Source organism: Mugil cephalus, chromosome 17 (assembly GCF_022458985.1).
Source record: "Mugil cephalus isolate CIBA_MC_2020 chromosome 17, CIBA_Mcephalus_1.1, whole genome shotgun sequence".
NCBI lineage: Eukaryota > Metazoa > Chordata > Actinopteri > Mugiliformes > Mugilidae > Mugil > Mugil cephalus.
This window is the reverse complement of record NC_061786.1, coordinates 19,149,781-19,168,945: the sequence shown is the minus strand read 5'-3', so window position 1 is coordinate 19,168,945 and position 19,165 is coordinate 19,149,781. Positions and strand designations below refer to the sequence as shown.

Here is a 19,165-nt window from a genome sequence, read left to right as displayed (position 1 = left end):
TGCCTGGTATGTTTCAAGGATGGATTAAAGACAGAGAACATGATGTCTGCCTGACATCTTTCATGTTTTGAATTAAATGTGTGATGTAGATAACATTGCACATGCATGTCGACCTATGTCAATGCAGCTGAATCATGCATTGTTCAAATTTTTATGTTTGAATAACTTATTTATGAAATAATTTCCTGATAATTCTCATAGAAGGGAAACAGACAGACATTCTTAGTATTTACTAGAAACCTTGAGAGTCTGTGAGTCTGAACATACAGAGATGGAAAACTGGTTTGAAGGCAAGCTTATAGTAAAAAGTTCTTATATAAATAAAGTTCTACCACTATTTACAGGAATCTGATCGGAAATTGTTGTGAAATTATTCTAACTTTTAATTCAAATTAGCTTTATAATACATTAAGGGATAGGTCTTCAACAGGGGGTCTGCAGAGGTACTGCAGGAAATACTGTATATAATATTTTTAATTCAGGTCAAACTTGAAGGTTTGTGGTTGAAAGTTGGAGGTTGAACTTTTGAGGTTGATTTTGTTTATGTTCATTTTTATGAGTTGATTTTTTTTATTGTTGGATTTTATGAGGTTGAACTTTTTTTGATGTTGATTTTTTTTATGTAAACTACATTTAACTAGCAATTTATATTCAAACTCTGATGGCACAGGAAAACTTCGATACAATGGAGGCAGTTATCTTTTCAGGTAGGTATGTTACCGCAGGTGCATGGCCACGCTGCTGTTGCACATGTTTGGAATTAAAAAAATAATATTTGAACCTGTGTATTAACTGATTAACTTAATATTGAATACATAACAATAATGTAAATGTATAAACAGCACTAGGCCGAGTTTAATATATAACACATATAGTAGGTAGAGGGTTCCTACTTAATCACTCCATTAGTTTGGAGGTCGTTGGACTAAAAAACATTGATGATGCATTAAGGTTTTAATGCAACTTTTTAAAAAACTAAATAAATAATAACACTAGCTGTATGACATATATAGTTTTGCCATTAGACTGCATTCAAACTAAATGTATAACTTAAATATGTTGTAACTAAATTGAGGAAGACGGTGTTAAATGTTAAATGCACTTTGACGTCAAAAACTTTTACTGTGTGCACATTTCCTACATTTAACTGGACAAATAACAGACAGACATGAATGGCCAAAAGCAGAGGGAATTCATGAGGAAGAAACAACAGAGGAAGGAACAAAAGAGGACAAAGCTGATTTGGCGTCCTGCCACTTTATCAGCGGGTAAAAACTAAGATTTGCCTTGGCTGAAAACAACAACAAACATTGGCTGAAAGCATCACATACATTTGTGACCAGATTTTGCTTTATTTAGCTGCAAAGCTTTGCAATTTCTGAATGAAGCACATAGCGTTAGCTTGGTGGCTTCAAAAATGCATTTGTTTACATTGTATTTGGTGAATATAAATGTACGGCCAGTCAACTAGTTTAGCTAAAGCTGGTTAGCTTAGCAGATATGCTATTTCACTGCCACTTATCAGTCACGGGTGAAACCAAAATGCTAAGCTAAGATAAGCTAAACCTAAACTAGTAAGCTAACTAACTGTTGACTGTAACTTCAGCCCATAGATGTGAATATGGTATAAAGTGTTTTATCTCTCTATTATTTAGACAAACAGTGAGCTTCACTAGAATTCATTTCACTAGAATTTCACTAGAAGATTGAGCTGCACTACTCTATGCAGTACAATATAAGCTTATATAGCCAGGCTAACCTGATTTATAAACATCTGAATATACTGCTTTAACTATTATTGAGGAAACTCAATGAACTACAATCTCTTGACTGAAAAAAAAAGAAGCTTGGCTCGGTGCAGAAAAACACTTCACAGGCGCCTGTTAAAGTGGCAGGATCCAACAAAGACCAAGAGGATACAAGGGGAGATGGTTCCAACACAGAGAAAGCACATGAATCACCAAGGCTACGTAAGAAACAAACTCAATCGACCACAATACCTTACTGCAAAATCAAAATGAAAGCTCTTTTTCCTTCAAAGAAAGAAAAGAAAACATACAACAAAAAGATAAAACATGTTATTCACACACAGTGATGGAAAGACAGTGATGCTAAGAAGACTGAGTCCCCCGCTCCCCCAACACTCCCACACAAACACAAAAGCCCCACGACATTAGTGAAACTTCTCAGCTTTTTTTCAAAAGGGGAATGAATGTAAAACTTCACATAATGTGTATTTATGTACACATCATTTTACATAATAATCATATCCGACCAAAACTATTGTATCTTTTCACTCCATTCTTTTAATGAGTTCTGTTTGGTGCTAACAAAGCTAGCTATTACACGCTAGCTATTACAAGTCAGGCCTCGAGCTACATTGCTAAGAGAAAATTCTAGTAACTACTGGACTATTTCTAATTGTATTTTGAGATATTTTCTACATAGACTATTATATGACACCATTCTCCCTTCTTTTGATAGTTGATCTGTGAATTAGCACATTAGCACACTTAGGGGACTTTTTAGTGCTAACCAAGCTAGCTATTATGTTAAGCTAGCCGACTCAAGCTAACACACATCTATTTAACACATCTTAGGGGACTTTAAAGCAACAAATCAGTATTTCTGAAATAGACTTTAGTAAAGATTGATGCTACACAACCGCTTTATATATTATTTGAAAGAAAACAAATAGTCCAAGTATATAAAAAAGTATATGTAAAAAAACGTTTTGAATGGTTATGTATCACACTATTTCTTCACCACTTGCTAATTATGAGGGTTTTCCAAGTGTTAATTTGGACATAACCAGGCTGGTTATTTATCCCTGTTTCAAGTCTTTATGCTAAGCTAACTGGGTTACCACGACACACACACACAGCCCATGAAACCAATATCAATTGTTGCTACATTTGGTCTAACTTTTAGAATATGTCGACTGATGTTATGAGTCAACATATGAGTTACACTGATAAAATCATATACGTTTAACATAGCAGTGTACTCTTATTCATCATAATGCAAATATACACAGAATATAGTGTGCCTAAATAATGTTAAAAAATAGCTGAAATAAAATATTTTGCCCTCTTGACATTTTTTTAACTTGTTGCTGATCTTTAACAAAACATTTCAATCCCCTTTTGAAAAACCCAATGAACACTGAGCATTAGAAGCTTTGGTTAGAGGAAACATTTAGACTTGACTAAACTTTTTAATCGTAGCTCCCACAGACACATTTTTAGGTTTGTGACTTTACTGAAAACAGTCAACAGGGATATCATATATCTTGATATATTATTATTATTATTGAAATCCTGATGAACAAACATACCTTTTCTGCTTGTAGGTGAGCATGGCCTCTGCGATGGGGAGCTGGTGAGCTCCGTTAGCTCCCACCATGTACTGCGTAACCCGCGACACCACATCGAGGTTCTCCTGGGCTGCACGAGGGAGACGGTTATTACTGATCAGCACCCGAATGTCACCACAAAAAATAACTAGTTTCATAGCAGCAGATGTTTTTAGTTTTTTTCTAATAGCCTCTTTAAATGGGTGTGAGAGAAAGAGTCAATAAGACCAAATAGCTCACCAATAACAGGAGCCTCTGGCTTGTGAAACAGGTCCCTCCAGGCAGCATCTTGGAACAAACTGTTGTATCGATAGTCAATAGTACCGAGATATTTGGAGACTGGATGTGCACCTAAATACATACAGAGAATAAATCCAAAATCAGACAACAATGAGCTTTAAATATGCTGCGCTGCTGCATAACTCTGAGAAAACAGTGTATCTAATATTAGCGAATGAGACTTTTAAGAGTTTCACTGGAATAATTGGAATAAGGGAGTCACCAACCTAGAGGGATGATAAGGAACCTCATGTAGCCGAGCCAGTCTGGGGTCTTGTGGGATAGATGGTCCACAAAAAGCCTCAGCACTGCACTGAGGTAGTGCTGCGCTCCGGCCACGGCTATCTTTATGGGAATGGGCGTCTGGGAGTTACAGTTACAACTAGAAAGAAAAACACAGGTACAGTTTTTTACTTTAACCGTCTACAATCATCTGCTGAATGACGGGGAGGAACACGGGAGGCAAACTCACAATCTTTGTATGCGGGAGACGATGGTGTTGAACGCAGCTTGGATGTCGGCCGTGGTGCAAGTGCAAACCACGGGAAGATGGTGGTTTTGCAGCATATCTGAAAGATACTGAGAGAGGAGGAACACGGGGAACTGTTCAGGAACCTGACTCCAGTGCTTTTTTTCAGATTTCTGTTGACCCTCCCCCCCTGTAAGAGATGTTCTTCTTACCTGGCCCTGCCAGTCTGACGTGTTGATGAGGATGATGCTGTCAGGGAGCTGGTTATCAGACACCAGGATGTGGTTTAGTTGGTCGTACACCGTTTTTCGTGGGATCTAAAATAAGGAAACTCTGGGTTAGATACGGAGCAATGTTCTTTAACCTCCTGAGACCCGGCGTCCTCATATGGGGACATTATGTTTTAGGTTCTCATTCTGCTTCATTTAGACACCTTTGTCTGTCATGTACTGGTCGTGAAGGGTCAGTACCCTTGTTTATTTATGCTTATTATCTTTTCTAGTTTAATATGACATTAAAATGTAAGAAATTCACAAGTACATGTTTTGCTTTTATATTTTGGTTCACATCGGTGACTTAAATCCCAATACACAGTGAAATAATCCCAGTGTTTTTTTTTTCAAAGCCTACTTCCAGTTCAAAGATGATGCTTATTCTTTATACTTCTTAGGTCCTACTAATCCTAAATACCTAAAGCTCTTAATCTTATTTGAAGAAATTCCAAACAAATGCTTGGGTCTCAGGAGGTTAAGTTTTGATTTAGGGACCAACGGCCTCATTCATTCTTTCATAGCTAACATAGCAATCATGAATAATAATAATGTTGCACAGTTAAACATGTGCAGAAGAAGTTTTGTGTACACTAACGTCCATGTAAATGTAAAAATATAAAAAGAAACCAAGCACAACACAATGGCACTACTCTAATAGTTTTATTAACTTTGCAGTCAAATCCGTGAAGGACTTTTGACTTTTAGTCTCTTCATATCGTCTACATTCCAACTACTACAACTGTGAATAGAAAGAAAACTTGCAGTATGTAGTTTTTGGTTTGTCCTGTAGTTCTGTCCTCCGACCTGTAGTTGGCACCGCGTGTCCAGGGACCGCTCGTTGTCCAGGCTGTTGGCCCTCTCGTTCTGCGGCCTGCTGGGCTGGCGCTCCTTCAGCGACGTGCTCCTTCCTCGCCTCCCCGCCAGCTTTGGCTCCTGCCTGGAAAAAGGACAAAGACAGAGGGACGGATGACTCAACTGTTAGATGCACGAGTCAATATATATATTTTTTTAAATATAATTTGTGTGTAAAGTGTAGTTATCGATAATTCAAAGAAAGTAATTAATTCAAAATTACCAAATGTACCTGTTGGATGAAATGATGAGGGACTCGGTCTTGGTCATTTTGCCACTTGGTGGCAGTCTCTCCAAAAACGTGTCCATGTTGTCCATCTCCAGCTCTGTGGTCGGAGTCACTGCCTCTGGCTGCTCCTGAGGGAAAATAACAGAGAAAAACAGATGAGATCAGAGATGACAGATGTGTTTGTGCATTTCCTCTTCAAAACAACAGTTTTTCATATCATCTTAAAGATCTTTAAGGTGCAACTGTTTTTGATTTATTCTTGAATTGTGTCCTGCACAGAATACAACATGAGATTTCTGCACTTTACAATCTCATATATGTCTCATTTTCTCCAGTAAAGTAATAATAATGATAATAATATTAATAACACTGATGCCAGTTACTGATCTCAACAAGTTAACACTCACAAAGGAGACGTTGTCGGACACACCATCATCTGGAAACTTGGCTCCGCCACCCTTGGTTTTATCTGGGTCAATCTGGAAGGAGGCGGCGGGGGGAAGAATAATAAACGTTACCAGGTTTTGGTGGAGTCTCAGGAAGTTTCACTTCACACAGAGTGAAGCGTTGTTTGACTCGAAATTTCCTGATGGATTCTTAGTGTCACAAACAAAACCCAGTGGTTTAAAAACGCGCAGACGAGACGGATGAAATGGGATATTTTAAGATGTTGGAGTTCCCTTAAGCACGACATCGGATGCCTGAAGGGCAGTTTGGAGGAGACGGGGGTCATATTTCAGGTTTTATGGATTAGGTTTGTTACTGTAAATGTAGAAGACGCAGGAATCTGAGACGTTATCGCCGGCGTTTCTTGTTCAAAATGTGCAGAGAAAAACAAAAATGCTTTTCTGCTCTACTTATTTATTTATTTTTATTTTTTTACAGTGTGTTCAGGGTACGTACAGGACTCACCGGGCTGGGAGGCTCCCTGTGGCTCCGGCTGCTGTGGATGCTGCCGATCTCGGTTTGAGAGCTGGACAGAGAGAGGCCCTCGAAATATGGCCTGAAACAGAAGTATCTTGTCAAGGCCACTGTGCATCTTCTTAGTTATAGCACCATACACATACAATCAGCTTTATATTTGCTTTGAATCCACCATTTAGGGCAGGATTCCCCCACCCTGCATACATAGTATATTATTATTATTATTATTACCTGACAGTGAGGACATCTTGTGGCTTAACGGATTTAAAATTTTAATTTTCTAAGTCAATCATCTCTGTGGTGGTGCAATGGCAAAAACACTCAGTTGTTTATTTTATTATTATTTTATTTTATTATATAAATGTGCCCCCTTATCATAAAAATGCGCTGCCTGGCGTAGCCAGACTCAGTCCAATTTGAATGTCATTACTGGGTGTGGTCCAGCCTGTATTTGCGAGGGGGAAAAAATACTTCTGCACACTAATGGACAGTCCTCCAACCAACTTAAAGCCATGAAGGAAAATGGAAAAATAATGCAGGAAAATACAAAGCATTAGGCCGTGCACCGTGCTGCACACCTGGTTCAATTTAATTTATTGAGAAGGTCAATTTAAATAAAAGGCCTTTTACTTTGCAGGCTCTCCCCATCTGAGAGCCTGAACCTGGACTTTTTCTGTGTTATTTTTCCATTTTCCTTCAGTCATTAGTTCCCTTTCCAGCAGCGTTGCCACAGTTACCTTGAAAACTGATGACTTGGTTTTAAAAATAACCGAGTTAGATTAAAGGTTTTTATCAAAAATGGAGCATTTCCTCTACGACGTAGTGCCCGACCAACTTCTTCAACTCTCCCCAACTTACTGATTTTGCTCTGAAGTCTTGACTTAGAGACTTTTAAGTCTTTTTTTTTGTTTAATTTTTTGTGGTTCCCTGCATCCGGTAGTAAACCTCTGACCCTTCGGCCTCCAAGCTGCACTTCTAACCACTTCTCCAGTCACAGTAGTTCCAGCTCAAAAACGCACATATATTACATTTGTGTTGCCGTGTGGTATCACACGAGAGTTGTCCTCAGGCTGAAAACGTGACTTGTCGCATACGTGCAGACGAAAGAAAGCAAAAATATAAATAGTAACGCACAGTTACTTGGATACGTAACTTTAATCTGATTAGTGGTTACTGGAAAAATAAACTCAACTCAGTAAATAACGTGTTACTGGCATCACTGTCCTCCAGTGCACCATCGGTTTGAGGGACACCAGTAGCGCTCCAGGTATTTCTCTTTTCAGCTTAAAGCCATTTTGTCGTAAACCCCAGACCAACTTTGCACCGCAAAAATGTTGTGGGCACAGGTAATAAGGTTCAAGCTAGGCTTGGACATTGGGTATCGGATACTAGAAAGGATTTGTGCAGTTTATTTGATTTATGGCAACCTTAACCAACATAAGACCATGCTGGAAGTTCTAGCAGGAAATCCAAGATACCCAGATTCTAACTATCAACTAAGGTTCAGATTTCTCTCACGTTACTGATCATCATTAGTCCTTTATCGCTGAGGACGACTCACTTGAGTTTGGGTTTTGGTGTGCTGAGGACGCTGTCATCGTCGTCCAGCTCGGGGCCGCTGTCGCTGGGGTTCTCAAACTCCACGCTGTCCAGGTCCAGGTCCTCCTCCTCCACCTCAGGGGGCGGCTCTGCAGGGTCCTGCTCCGAGTCCAGCACCTGCACACGGGTTCACACACACACATCACATCATCAGACGCTCTGCATCACTTTAAAAGTTTGTGGCAACAACAAAACAAGAAGCACCCACCTCATCTGAAACTCTGAAGCGCTTCAGGAGAGCCACCACTCGCTGCTTGAAGTTCTGCTGCTAAAACAGGGGGGAGCACAAACACACGAGTCAGGTCGTGACCCGCTCCCGATTGACTACAGCGCTCTGAGATATTCAATACAGAAAAGAGCCGCGGCCACTGCTGAGCTGGAGCTCCTCCATTTCAGTCATTTCACCAGCAGCAGATACATTTACAGTGTCGGACGGGTATCGACTGTGCTGCATGTGCTCATGTAAATCGATAATAAAGCAACGTCACGCCTCTTCTGCTTTCTGAGGTTTTCATCACCTGCTCACTGGGCCTCAGAAGACCACAGGAACTTCAACCGTGAGATAAATTAAAAGGAGAACGTATTAATTAGGTTGTTTTAGGAGCCAGTTCAGCCGCAGTGCCGTGAATAATCAGCGTTTAATTTGGCTCCTAAGAAAACAGAACAAGCTAAAATAAGTTATCAACCCCTGGAGCTTGTTTAATTTTATTTTTTTTATTACAAAATGTTCTTGAATAGTTCTGCTGTGTGGTTGTTTTGCTTGAGGTATGAACAAGAAAAGCAAAAAACAGTGCCAGCTCTGTGTCGGGGAAAACTGTAGGCTGAAACCAAGACACAAACGCTGCCGACGGACATTTGTTTCGTAACGCAGCCGGAACACTTGAATACGATTACACAAAATTAGAGGAAGGATCATGAAAATAATGTGAACAAAAGAAGCTGTCACTGTCCTTTTTCAACATGAGAGCTGTGCTTTGAAATATGATTGTGTTACCGCAAACGCAAATGCAAAGAAATGTGGATCTTAAAGGAAAAACTCAACGTTTTAGGATGATAAGAGTCCAGGGGCATACAAACAGGAAGAGACAAACAGTGACAGAAGTATAATACTGAACTGATCTCAGCTTTGAGACACTATCAACCAGCTATCAGCTACAAAGAGACGGGGCAGCAGCAACATTTTATATGTGGGCAGAGCTTTAGATGGAAGTGTTCATACATATGTTTAGATGGTGGAACTATTGCATTGACTCCTGACTGTTTTGTTTTCTCTTGTTCGTAGCGATGCTCAAAATAAACGTCAGTGCATCGTTTCCTTTCACTAAGTTCACTTCTGGTTCGCGTCTCTCTTACTCTGGTGATGGAGGGGGTCCTCACGATCGACCTCCTCTGCTTCTTTGGCTTCCTCACGTCATACTCGTCATCCTCAAGGTCCTGAAAGTATATGGAACAAGTCAGTGCACTATTTAGTTACAAGTAATCATATCTAACTTCCACGGTCAGAATCACTTTATTAATCCCGAGGGGAAATTAGTTTTTGTTACAGCAGCTCCTACTCAAAGTGAACCAGAACAAAGAGCAATGTAAACAATAAGAGTATGTAATAATAAGTAGGTAATTAGAATAAGAATGCAATATATAAAAATATGCACAAGTATAAGTGAACATATGTTCCCAAGTTGTTGGTCTATAGTAGTATTCAATATGGGAGTGTTGTACAGTGGGAAAATATTGCACATGGTGAGTACAGAGTCTAATAAATGTATAAGGAAATCTGTACAAGTATCGACCCATTCATGGTTTGTAAACTATGTGACGGTTATTTAGGGGCGGGGCTTAACTGGATGCAAAACATCTCACACTATAGCTTCTTAACGGCGGTTAGCATATTTTATTATTGGACTGTTTTGGCAAGAATGAACAAGGAAAATGTATATTTCAGAGAATAACACTCACTCTCCGAGTCAGTGAGTGTTATTTTAAAAAGCTGACTCTGACTGATGGGACTACATTCACTGGATGGACAATTTGTCCAAAGGAGGACACAGAGGGGACAAAGTCTGGTCTGTCTTTATCAAGTGAAGCCTCTCCAACAAAGATATTACAAGAAGTGGAAACACTGTGGAGGGTAATATAGTAAATGCAACTTCTGCTTGGACGCCCCTGAAACACGCAAGTAACATTGCGTTAGCTAGCGGTTAGCATTAGCATTGACACGTAACAAGAATCCCCTAAATAATGATTAACTTAACGTAATTACAGTCATGATTTATTCTAACCCATAATGTTATCTAGGCTGAAACTGATGATCTATTACATATTAATCTTATCTGATAAGAAGTGTGTGCACACAGTTGTTGATTGACAAAGTCGTCTACGCCTGGCAGTGGCTGGTGTGTGATAAAACTTCAAGTTAGTGTTTTTGACTTTTCGCTTTTGGCACCAAAAAATACAACAAGACGACATTTACGTGGCTGAAAGTGACACTGTTCGCCTCAAACTTCCCTCTGTTTTGCCTCCAGCTAACATGGTGATGTCACAGTGTTGTAGGCCGCCATGAAGTGAACATTGCACAATATTAGCATAAATATGGGTTATTGCTAGAGGGAATTCATCCAACCAATAACCTCTTCTTGCAAAACTAAACAGCGCAGGCTGTTTTATTCACTTCTCGTCCCCGAGTTGATTTTAAAACGAGACAACGTGAAGTCAGTTTGACCTGTAAAATCCTCACCTGTCCCTGCACGGCGTCGTCGCTGGCCTCCTGCTCCGAGGAGAAGCTCTCGTACTCCTCCTCCGAGTAGTTGTCTAGAGAAGAAGACAATAAAGAAGACTAAATGTATAGAGTGCAGGGTTTACCTCATACATTTTGCAGTGCCCTTTTTAAATCCTGACACGCAGCCAGGTTCTAAATATACACGATGTACAGGACAGGACGGTACACGCAGGGCTGATTGCCACCAGGATTTTAAAGCTTTCTCAATGATTAGAGCAGAGGAACATCATCCCTGCTCTGTTCGGGCCATCAAGCACATTACGTGATTGCGACGGCTGTTTTAACCTCTTTAACGTCGGTGGCGGGTGAGAAGCAGAACGTACCGGAGCATTTGATCTTCTGTCCTCCCTGCAGGGCCGCGTCCTCGTGGTCTATTGGCTGACTGGACAACGAGAAGATCCAGATCTCGGCCACTTTGCCCAGCATGTCTTTCTGGTTGCTGCACAGAGGCAGAACCTGGCCCCCCTCTGTTGGGTGTTGCATCACCTTGGGAAAAAGAGAACATTTGATTGGATGCAAAATTAATACACGCCCCTTTGTGCAGGATGAGTCACTGACATTTTTAAATAATTAGAAACTCTAAAATACCATTGAGAATACCTAAAAATTACTATCTGATCAGTGCTGTGTTCTATGCGATCAGATGTTGGGGTATTTGTGACATTAAGTGTAAAACGCTTAATTTGATTTTATGTGCATTTTAAGAGTTTAACGCTCACAAATCCTTCAGATGGATGGATTAACACTTCCGTCAAACGTTTATAAAGTCGCACACTTTAATCAAGCGAGAAGAACTCAGTCAACTGGCCAAGAAAAGCATTTCATTGGATGCAAAATTAGTACACGCCCACTAGTGCAGGATGAGTCGCTGACAGTTCTAAAACACCAGTGAGGATTCGTAAACATGAACATTCGGTCAATATTGTGCCAGATACTGGTGCATTTGTGACATTAGAGTGCAAAAAAAAAGATTTAAACATTATTTAATTTTATGTGAAACACTATAAGATTAATGACAATGCCTTGCTCAAACATTTATAAGCTGCAAACTTTAATCCTGCAAGAAGAGCTCAGTCAAAAATATTTTTCCAGCAGATTACTAGAACACGGTGCCATGGGCTTTAAATTCTTTGAATGATCCCTTATGGATCTTTAAAGTCTGTCTAAGTCTAAGTCTTAATTTTTTAACCCAGATTAGAGGTGCTGCTCAGTTTATCCTTTCTGTTTTCCAGCAACACCTCTCTGGTCATAACTTAATGTTTTCCTTGAACTAACTACCCAGATCCAAACTGAGGTCATTCCAGGATAACGCCGCCCCAGATCTCCGTTTTTATCACAGTCCCGCGAGAGCACGTTCGCCTTGAGCAGTTTACACTCGGTCCAGTGCGGTACAGTCACATTGTGTCTTTCGGTCTTTCAGCTGAAACTGCGAGTAGCGTTTCATTCTTGTGGTTAACTACATCTCCGTGCTTCTGTTTTTGTGGAGGTTTTTTTCTCTCCCCATGCCGGCGCCAAAATGTTTTTTTTCCTTCTTCTCCCAGCCTTCCAGACGTGACCTTAATAAGCTCCACTGAGCCTTGTCGGCCGTGTGGGAGCTCCTTAGTGCATCGCTGAAATCAAGCCTTTTAATTGTGTGTTTGAGGGGGTTTACTAAAACACACAAGGAACAATCTATGTGTGGAGGGTGAGAGAACTTTGTTCTTTTTTATCGATCTCTATTTTTACCCCATAACCCATTTATGCAGCAGCAGTTATGACTTTTCATGTAGACAGAGTTTAAGAGTTACATAAACTATTGATCTGCTGAAATATATATCTGCTCAGGCCGTGATTATTTATAATAATTTTATTAATTGTTATTTTTATAATTAAACATGTTCTGATAAACTATTTTACTTGCTGTGGTAATAAACTATAATTTAAAGAGAAATAAATCATTCAAATGGCCTCATGTCCACATAAAGCATTTGGTTAAAATAAAAATAGATGAAAAATATTAAGAAAAATTGGAATAAAGCCACAAAGATTAGACGTTTAATTAATTCGCAGCTTTTTCTAATGCTTATATTTGGGGTTTTGGGGCTAATTAGAGATGATCTTTAGTTTTGGGAAAACACAATTAATAGAGGATAATGGATAAAGAATTTAATCTTTAGTTGCAGCGCTTGTGTTTTTTAATAGTAACAAAATAAGTGCATAAATTCTTATAAACTTCTCATTTCACATATTTGTAGCCAGTAAGCTGATGATCGTTTTGAGACCTGCGTTTGTACAGTTCACGAGGCCGTTGTTCATGTTTACTGTCGACTCACAGACAGACGGCTCTTCTTTTACAGCGTAATTTAAAATGAAGAGAGTTACAGTGGAAGAGGCCGGTTAAGTCTGCAGCTCCTCCATTTCCCCTCATTAGATTTTCACACCTGTCTGCTCCTATAGGTGCCCTGAGACTCCAAGACACAACACAGAACACAGCTCCTCTACGCAGTACACGCACACGCCACGTAACGTGCACGTCATCAAACCGTACCTCCGCCATATCGATGGAGCCCACGGCAAGAGTCTTGTATCCTAAGATGGTTCGGTTCTTGTATCGTTTCCGCCTCTGGAGCATGATCTGCAGCTTGTTTCCTTCCCGTTTCAAGAAGTGCGGATACTGAGAGAGTGGGAGACAGAAGAAAAACAAACGGACATGCAGCTTAAATCATTCTGATTGTAGACAAAGTGCAAGAAAAGACGACATTTTTATTTGCAATAAATGTTGAAAGTCTGTGGCAGTTTATTCTTTTGTGGCTTGGATCAGATCTGATTGTCATCCTACGTTAACAGTTGTTTTATGCATTTGCAATTATGCATCATCACCGTTTCTAACCGTGTAAGAAAAACAGAATAGAAAAAATAAAGCACAGATAATAAAAAAATCAAATGTAAAACTGTGATAACTACAGTCTTAAGCTGTTTTAGGGAAAATACTGAGCATCATTTAAGACGTAGACAAACATTAGTGACTAGTTTTGCTTTTCCTCAGCAGGATTATTATTTACATTTTATTACATTACAGTATCTCACCAATACAGAAGAGACAGCGTCGTTTTAAAGCGGCACCAAATGTAAGTTCCAACAGTTGCCGTGGCAACGTGTGTAATAAAACCGACCCCCCCTTCCAACATACTAAACGTTGAAATGTTGTTTTAATAAAGAAGAAGCAAAGAGCAGAACTGAGAACTGCTCTTAAACTCTCATATAGTTTATTTGTTAATATATGAACCATTTTTTTTTGTTTTTTTTTTTAACTACACAGCAGCTTCCTGATGCTTCCCATTCTTTACCTGCAGTGAGAAGGTGAGCGCCAGATCAGTCTCCACAGACCCACTGGGGGGCAGCACAATCTCATGGGACCTCAATATCCGCTTGGAGCCCTGGAAAAAAAAAAAAAGAGGTAGGTGTTTAATTTAGAGTGCACATAACCTCTGGGACAAAGGTGTGAGACGTGCACAGTTCAGAAGCATGAAACACATCATTTTAAGGCGCTGGACTGATGCTTTAGCACATGACGTGTGTTAGATGTGCACAGATTGTGTCGTTTCACACGATTAAATGGATACTTTTTTCCTTTTTTTTTCTCCTGGAGGTTGATGCTTATACTACGATGCACGGAACATGAATCAAACGCACTGAAGAAGAAATGAAGCAGCATCAATATAAATCAGATGAGCGCTAGAATTTGAAATAAAATATGGATCAGATCCGTCTTTCCCAGCACGGACTGAGACGTGTTTGTCTGTGCGTGTTACTCTGACTGCCCACGCGTGCTCACCTGGATTTTAACCGCTATGACGACCGAAATCAGCTCCTTGTCGAGTTCCCTCATCACAACCAGCTTCTTCAGAGTCAAACTGCACAATCTGCGGAGACACAAGAAGAAGAGAAAACGTGTTTATTTCAGCACGGCCAGTGTTGTGCCTTTACTTCTCTCCCTTAATGTGCACAAACATATGAGTCATTCACAACAAGCCAGACTGTGTTTATCAACAGAAGACATGAAGATGATACGAGTGCACTAAACCCGTACGGTAATGAATGGACTGTATTTCTGAGATATCTCCAGGGAGTCGACAGGTTTGATGTTGTGATCATTTGAACCAGTCCAAGTGGCTTCTTCAGATCTGAACGACTGGTGGGGAGTTTCGGTTTGTAGCTGGAGCATCTGTGGGTGGTGCACTCTTAAAATTCACATGGCCGGGGTCTGTTAATGCCCAGGTGCTCACATGCAATTAGAATAATTTCAGATCAACCAGGTGGTGTCCTGTTTTTTCTTCCCACAATTATGAGTTCTCTAATGATGCATTAACTCCAGGCTGGAGGTGTGAATGAGGGCGCTGCTCCTCTCTGAAACCATCGCTCTGTCTGTCCTTGTTAAAGTCCCACTAGCTTCATTATTTAGAACTGGAGAAGCCACTTGGATGAGTCATGAAACATCCTCAAGAAAAGGGAAACAAGTGCAGTTACTTTTGCTTTAGCTTTATTTTTAGATACAGCGTGACCTGGATGACAGAGGAACTGAATACATCAGCCAACAAGTGATAGATAACAAACTGTAGTGTACTTAAAAAAGTATGCTGGCTTGTTAATAGTCTATCTACATGCACAGAGACTGAACAGTTTATTTTTTAACTGTAAAATATCAAACATGAATGTTAACAACCAAAAAAATCATAAGCAGTTTACCCCTTCCCTTCTGTCGCCATGCTAAGCTAACTTAGCTAATTGTGTTGTCGCTCTTGAAGTGACTTTTAAACTGGTTTTAATTGCTCTTTTAGGAATTGAAAACGTTTCCTGCAAAATATTTGTTGAAACACGTGAAACGTAACCTTCGTAGCGAGCTAACTGCATGTAAAACCGCATGCTAACATTTGTCCATTAGTTTGTCAGTTGTACTTGTCACAGCTGTTAGAAATTTGTATATGGTGCAGTCACTCAAGCTTACTGCCAGTTAGGTATTTTATTTATTTTTTTGGGAATACTGAGGCAATAAAGAAGAAAATAAAAGAAAGAAAAACGTATAAGCTAACATGGCTCATGTGTCAGGTGGAGTGGCGGCCATCTTTTATTCCAGTTTCTATTAGCAAATGAGCAAAGTTTGAGCAGTGACGCTATCAAACCTGATGAATCGAAATCCTTATATCTGTATCTGTATATCTATCTACTGTATATACATATATATCTATATCTATCTATATCTGCAACCTGATAACACATTCAGAAGGACTCACACAAGAGTCACGACAGGCTAAAAACGCTATCGCTGCCATTTTTATGTGATCTTATGCACAGCTCTTGTAACAAAGAGGTCTTGAAGGAGTTTTACTTGTGTTTACATTTAATATTATTCAGTTAAATGTATCCATGCATAGAGAAATGTATAATTGCAGAAATGTATAAAGGCATGAAAAGAAACCTGAATAAAAGTTAATGTCGGGAGATATACAGTAGAAATGTATTTAGTTTTTTGCATATAGTAGTCACTGAGTCATTGAGTGGTTGACATTTTTAAATAATTTCAAACTCTAAAATACCATTGACAATACCTAAAAATTACTATTTGATCAGTGCTGTGCCAGATGCTGGTGTATTTGTGACATATGGTGCAAAAACTGAAATGCTGAATTTAATTTTAAGTGAATTTTAAGAGTTTAACGCTCACAATTCCAACAGACATGGGCTGAGAATTCAGTCACACACTGGTCTCACAACTGGTCAAGAAAGCATTTCATTGGATTGTTTGACAGTTTTAAATACCATTGAGGATGCATATTTGGTCAATATTGTGCCAGATTTTGGTGCATTTGTGACATATAGTGCAAAAAAAGTATTGTAGAAATGTAAATTATTTAATTCTATGTATATTATTTTGTATATAGTAGTTGCTATGAGGTAAAAGTTGCAGAAATAAAGTGCTGTTCCGGCTCTAACTTTAACAAAGTTCATGACTTTCATGCTGCAACGTTCTCCTCGGCGGGATCCTAAAAACTGGTCAGTGAGGGGGGACATACCGGATAAAGTTCTCAGTTTCCGCATACTCTTGTTAGTCTAACTTAACGTGAGCCGAGGTTGTCATAGCAGGCTGAGCTAAATCCTCTTGAGTTTGAGCTGGCTGGTTCCCTCACTGAAGCAGGGTGGTGGCGGGGCGGCATTGTTAGGGTGGTGTGTGTGTGTGTGTGGATTCGGTGCTTTAACAAGCCTGTCACGATTTTTTGAGACACTTCCCCACAAGATTGAAAAGTTTTTTTTTTTTAAAGGAGCTTTTCTTTTCAGGCCTTTGGTTCCCTTTGACTGAATCATCCAGAAGAGCTGCTCAGAACAGGCTCAGTCTGGAGGCCGACCATTTATCATCTGGCTTTCCTTTCTGCACATTGAAAAACGGTGCTTCTGGTTCGAATGACATCACTCCTAAATTATTCCGCGGCACTGAATGTCGTCCTGGAGCATTAGTGGCCATTCAACAAGGTTTATTGTCATACGAGGTAAAAAGATGTGGGTCAAAAACGCGCCATGAGAGACTGAGGTGAGGGAAACACGCCGAGCGAAAGCCCAGGGAGTCGACATTAATACACCAATAACCATATCCACTGTCATTTAGTGTAAAGACTGAGGAGTTGACCTTGCATGTAATCCGACTCCTCTCCGATTATCCTATTTTGAGAACAGGAAATGGATAGGTGAGACCACAAACAAAAGAAAACAGCAGCACTATGAGTCAAGGGCTTTCAGTTTGCTGAGTGACATAATTCTATCAGTCCTGAGAGAAAAGAAAACACTGGGACGGAGAGAGGAGAGTCGATGACAATGGTAGGTTTGAAGAAGGCCCGGCAGCCTGAATGAAGACCTTTCTCTTCTTCAGGCCCAAGACACAAACCGAAGAAATCCCAGGCACAATGGACACAAGCCAAAATGAAGGCTTGCATTGTCTCCAGCCTGCTCACACACAGACAATAGGCAGCATTCTTGTAGTCCTGTTTTGCATGCTGCTCGGTTTCCATTGGTCCCAAGCCCACAACACCATCTATTTCAGTTATGCTAGGTGGCTGGACGTTGGTTTGCGTAGGAAGCCGAGTGATTTCTGACACACAGGCCGCTTAGCTGAAAGTCACGTTTGAATTTTTGGCATTTGAGGTGAGATTTTCCCTCTTCTGAACACAGGAAGTGAATCTGCCTAAAGGAAGTGACAGCATGTGTGTGAGAATATCTGGAAACGTTCAGCGTAAATGACGTCAAGCCAATTTGTCTAGAAAACAGCAGCTTTAACTCTTCTCAGACTATGTTTAAGTTCTGCTCGAGTTCTAAATCAGGCTGCATCACACGCTTACAGAGAAACTTGACAAATATTCTTATCAAACCTGCACACACTACAGGAAATTATTTAGGTCACTGATAGCAGATAAGGAAGCATTAAATGCACCAGACCAGGTGACCTCACAAGGGAATTGGGAAACTGCTGAAAGTCAAAGAAAGTAAATACCTGTAAGTTCGTTCCCAACCGCTAATCATTTCCAGAAACAAAGAAGAATGACTTACTGTAACTTTGAGCAGTGAGCAAAGAAAAACTTGAGTGGTTGTAGGATCCATCCAGGATCAAAAACATTATTCTAAATACCAGTCAAAACAATAGCACGCTGGCTAACGTTAGCCTAGAGAGCTTGATAAATGCACATGAGCAACCCCCACCGGTTCCAAATCCAAGACAGTAACTTACCTACCTTGGTATTGTTGATTCACATTGTGCATTTATTCAACCAAGTGCAATATTTCGATTACTCGATATGTTTGTAGATATTTTTTACTCTACTTCATTTATCTATTCTAGAGCTGGTCGTGTTCTTGGTCTTGCACTGGAGTGGAGATGCTCTTTCCAATTTTGTTATATGCTGAGATTCTATTCTATTCTATTCTATTCTATTCTATTCTATTCTATTCTATTCTATGTTCTTGCTCTATGTCCCTGTGTCCTTATTCCCACTGGCTGTTACAACATGAAGTACTGACGTAACCATCTTGTAATATTTTAAATCCTAAATATCACACATGTTATCTTGCTTTTCTACCTTCTAAGCAGCTCTGTAAACTTTTAGCCGAACTTCGCTTACAAGCGAGGTCCAGGCTGGTGGCGTAAATTTGGATGAATTGACCTGAGCCTCCAGCCTGACGTTGGTTTTCTTTAATGCCACCAAATGCAGATGAAACGTTGAGGCACTGAGTATAGAATTTCTGCTTTAGCGGCACCTGAATCTCGCCTAATAACAAAACCAAGACCACTTCCAGTGAGCACTTCCAGATGGAAACGCCAGTGAGCTTGGCCCGGACGACCTCTCTCTCTGCTCCATCTTTGATACACAAAGAAAAACACTCAGCTGCT

At 40.0% G+C, this 19,165-nt stretch overlaps 1 protein-coding gene across 11 annotated transcripts in view; it reads right to left on the bottom strand.

Annotated features, from left to right (window-relative positions):
• pacs2 (phosphofurin acidic cluster sorting protein 2) overlaps nucleotides 1–19,165 on the bottom strand; it is a 69,648-nt gene that overhangs the window by 7,575 nt on the left and 42,908 nt on the right. Inside the window, exons 2-19 of one of the 11 annotated variants that reach the window (XM_047610737.1) lie at nucleotides 14,570–14,657; nucleotides 14,082–14,171; nucleotides 13,283–13,408; nucleotides 11,079–11,241; nucleotides 10,714–10,787; nucleotides 9,333–9,413; nucleotides 8,188–8,247; nucleotides 7,942–8,096; nucleotides 6,360–6,459; nucleotides 5,864–5,935; nucleotides 5,451–5,584; nucleotides 5,138–5,312; nucleotides 4,316–4,420; nucleotides 4,107–4,213; nucleotides 3,862–4,016; nucleotides 3,596–3,706; nucleotides 3,338–3,446; nucleotides 2,001–2,033 (exon numbers count right to left, since the gene is read on the bottom strand). In XM_047610737.1, the coding sequence (XP_047466693.1) occupies nucleotides 2,001–2,033; nucleotides 3,338–3,446; nucleotides 3,596–3,706; nucleotides 3,862–4,016; nucleotides 4,107–4,213; nucleotides 4,316–4,420; nucleotides 5,138–5,312; nucleotides 5,451–5,584; nucleotides 5,864–5,935; nucleotides 6,360–6,459; nucleotides 7,942–8,096; nucleotides 8,188–8,247; nucleotides 9,333–9,413; nucleotides 10,714–10,787; nucleotides 11,079–11,241; nucleotides 13,283–13,408; nucleotides 14,082–14,171; nucleotides 14,570–14,657 (1,938 nt within the window). The remainder of the gene's footprint in view (nucleotides 1–2,000; nucleotides 2,034–3,337; nucleotides 3,447–3,595; nucleotides 3,707–3,861; nucleotides 4,017–4,106; nucleotides 4,214–4,315; nucleotides 4,421–5,137; nucleotides 5,313–5,450; nucleotides 5,585–5,863; nucleotides 5,936–6,359; nucleotides 6,460–7,941; nucleotides 8,097–8,187; nucleotides 8,248–9,332; nucleotides 9,414–10,713; nucleotides 10,788–11,078; nucleotides 11,242–13,282; nucleotides 13,409–14,081; nucleotides 14,172–14,569; nucleotides 14,658–19,165) is intronic. The other 10 variants (XM_047610742.1, XM_047610739.1, XM_047610743.1 and 7 more) reach the window with 10 other exon arrangements.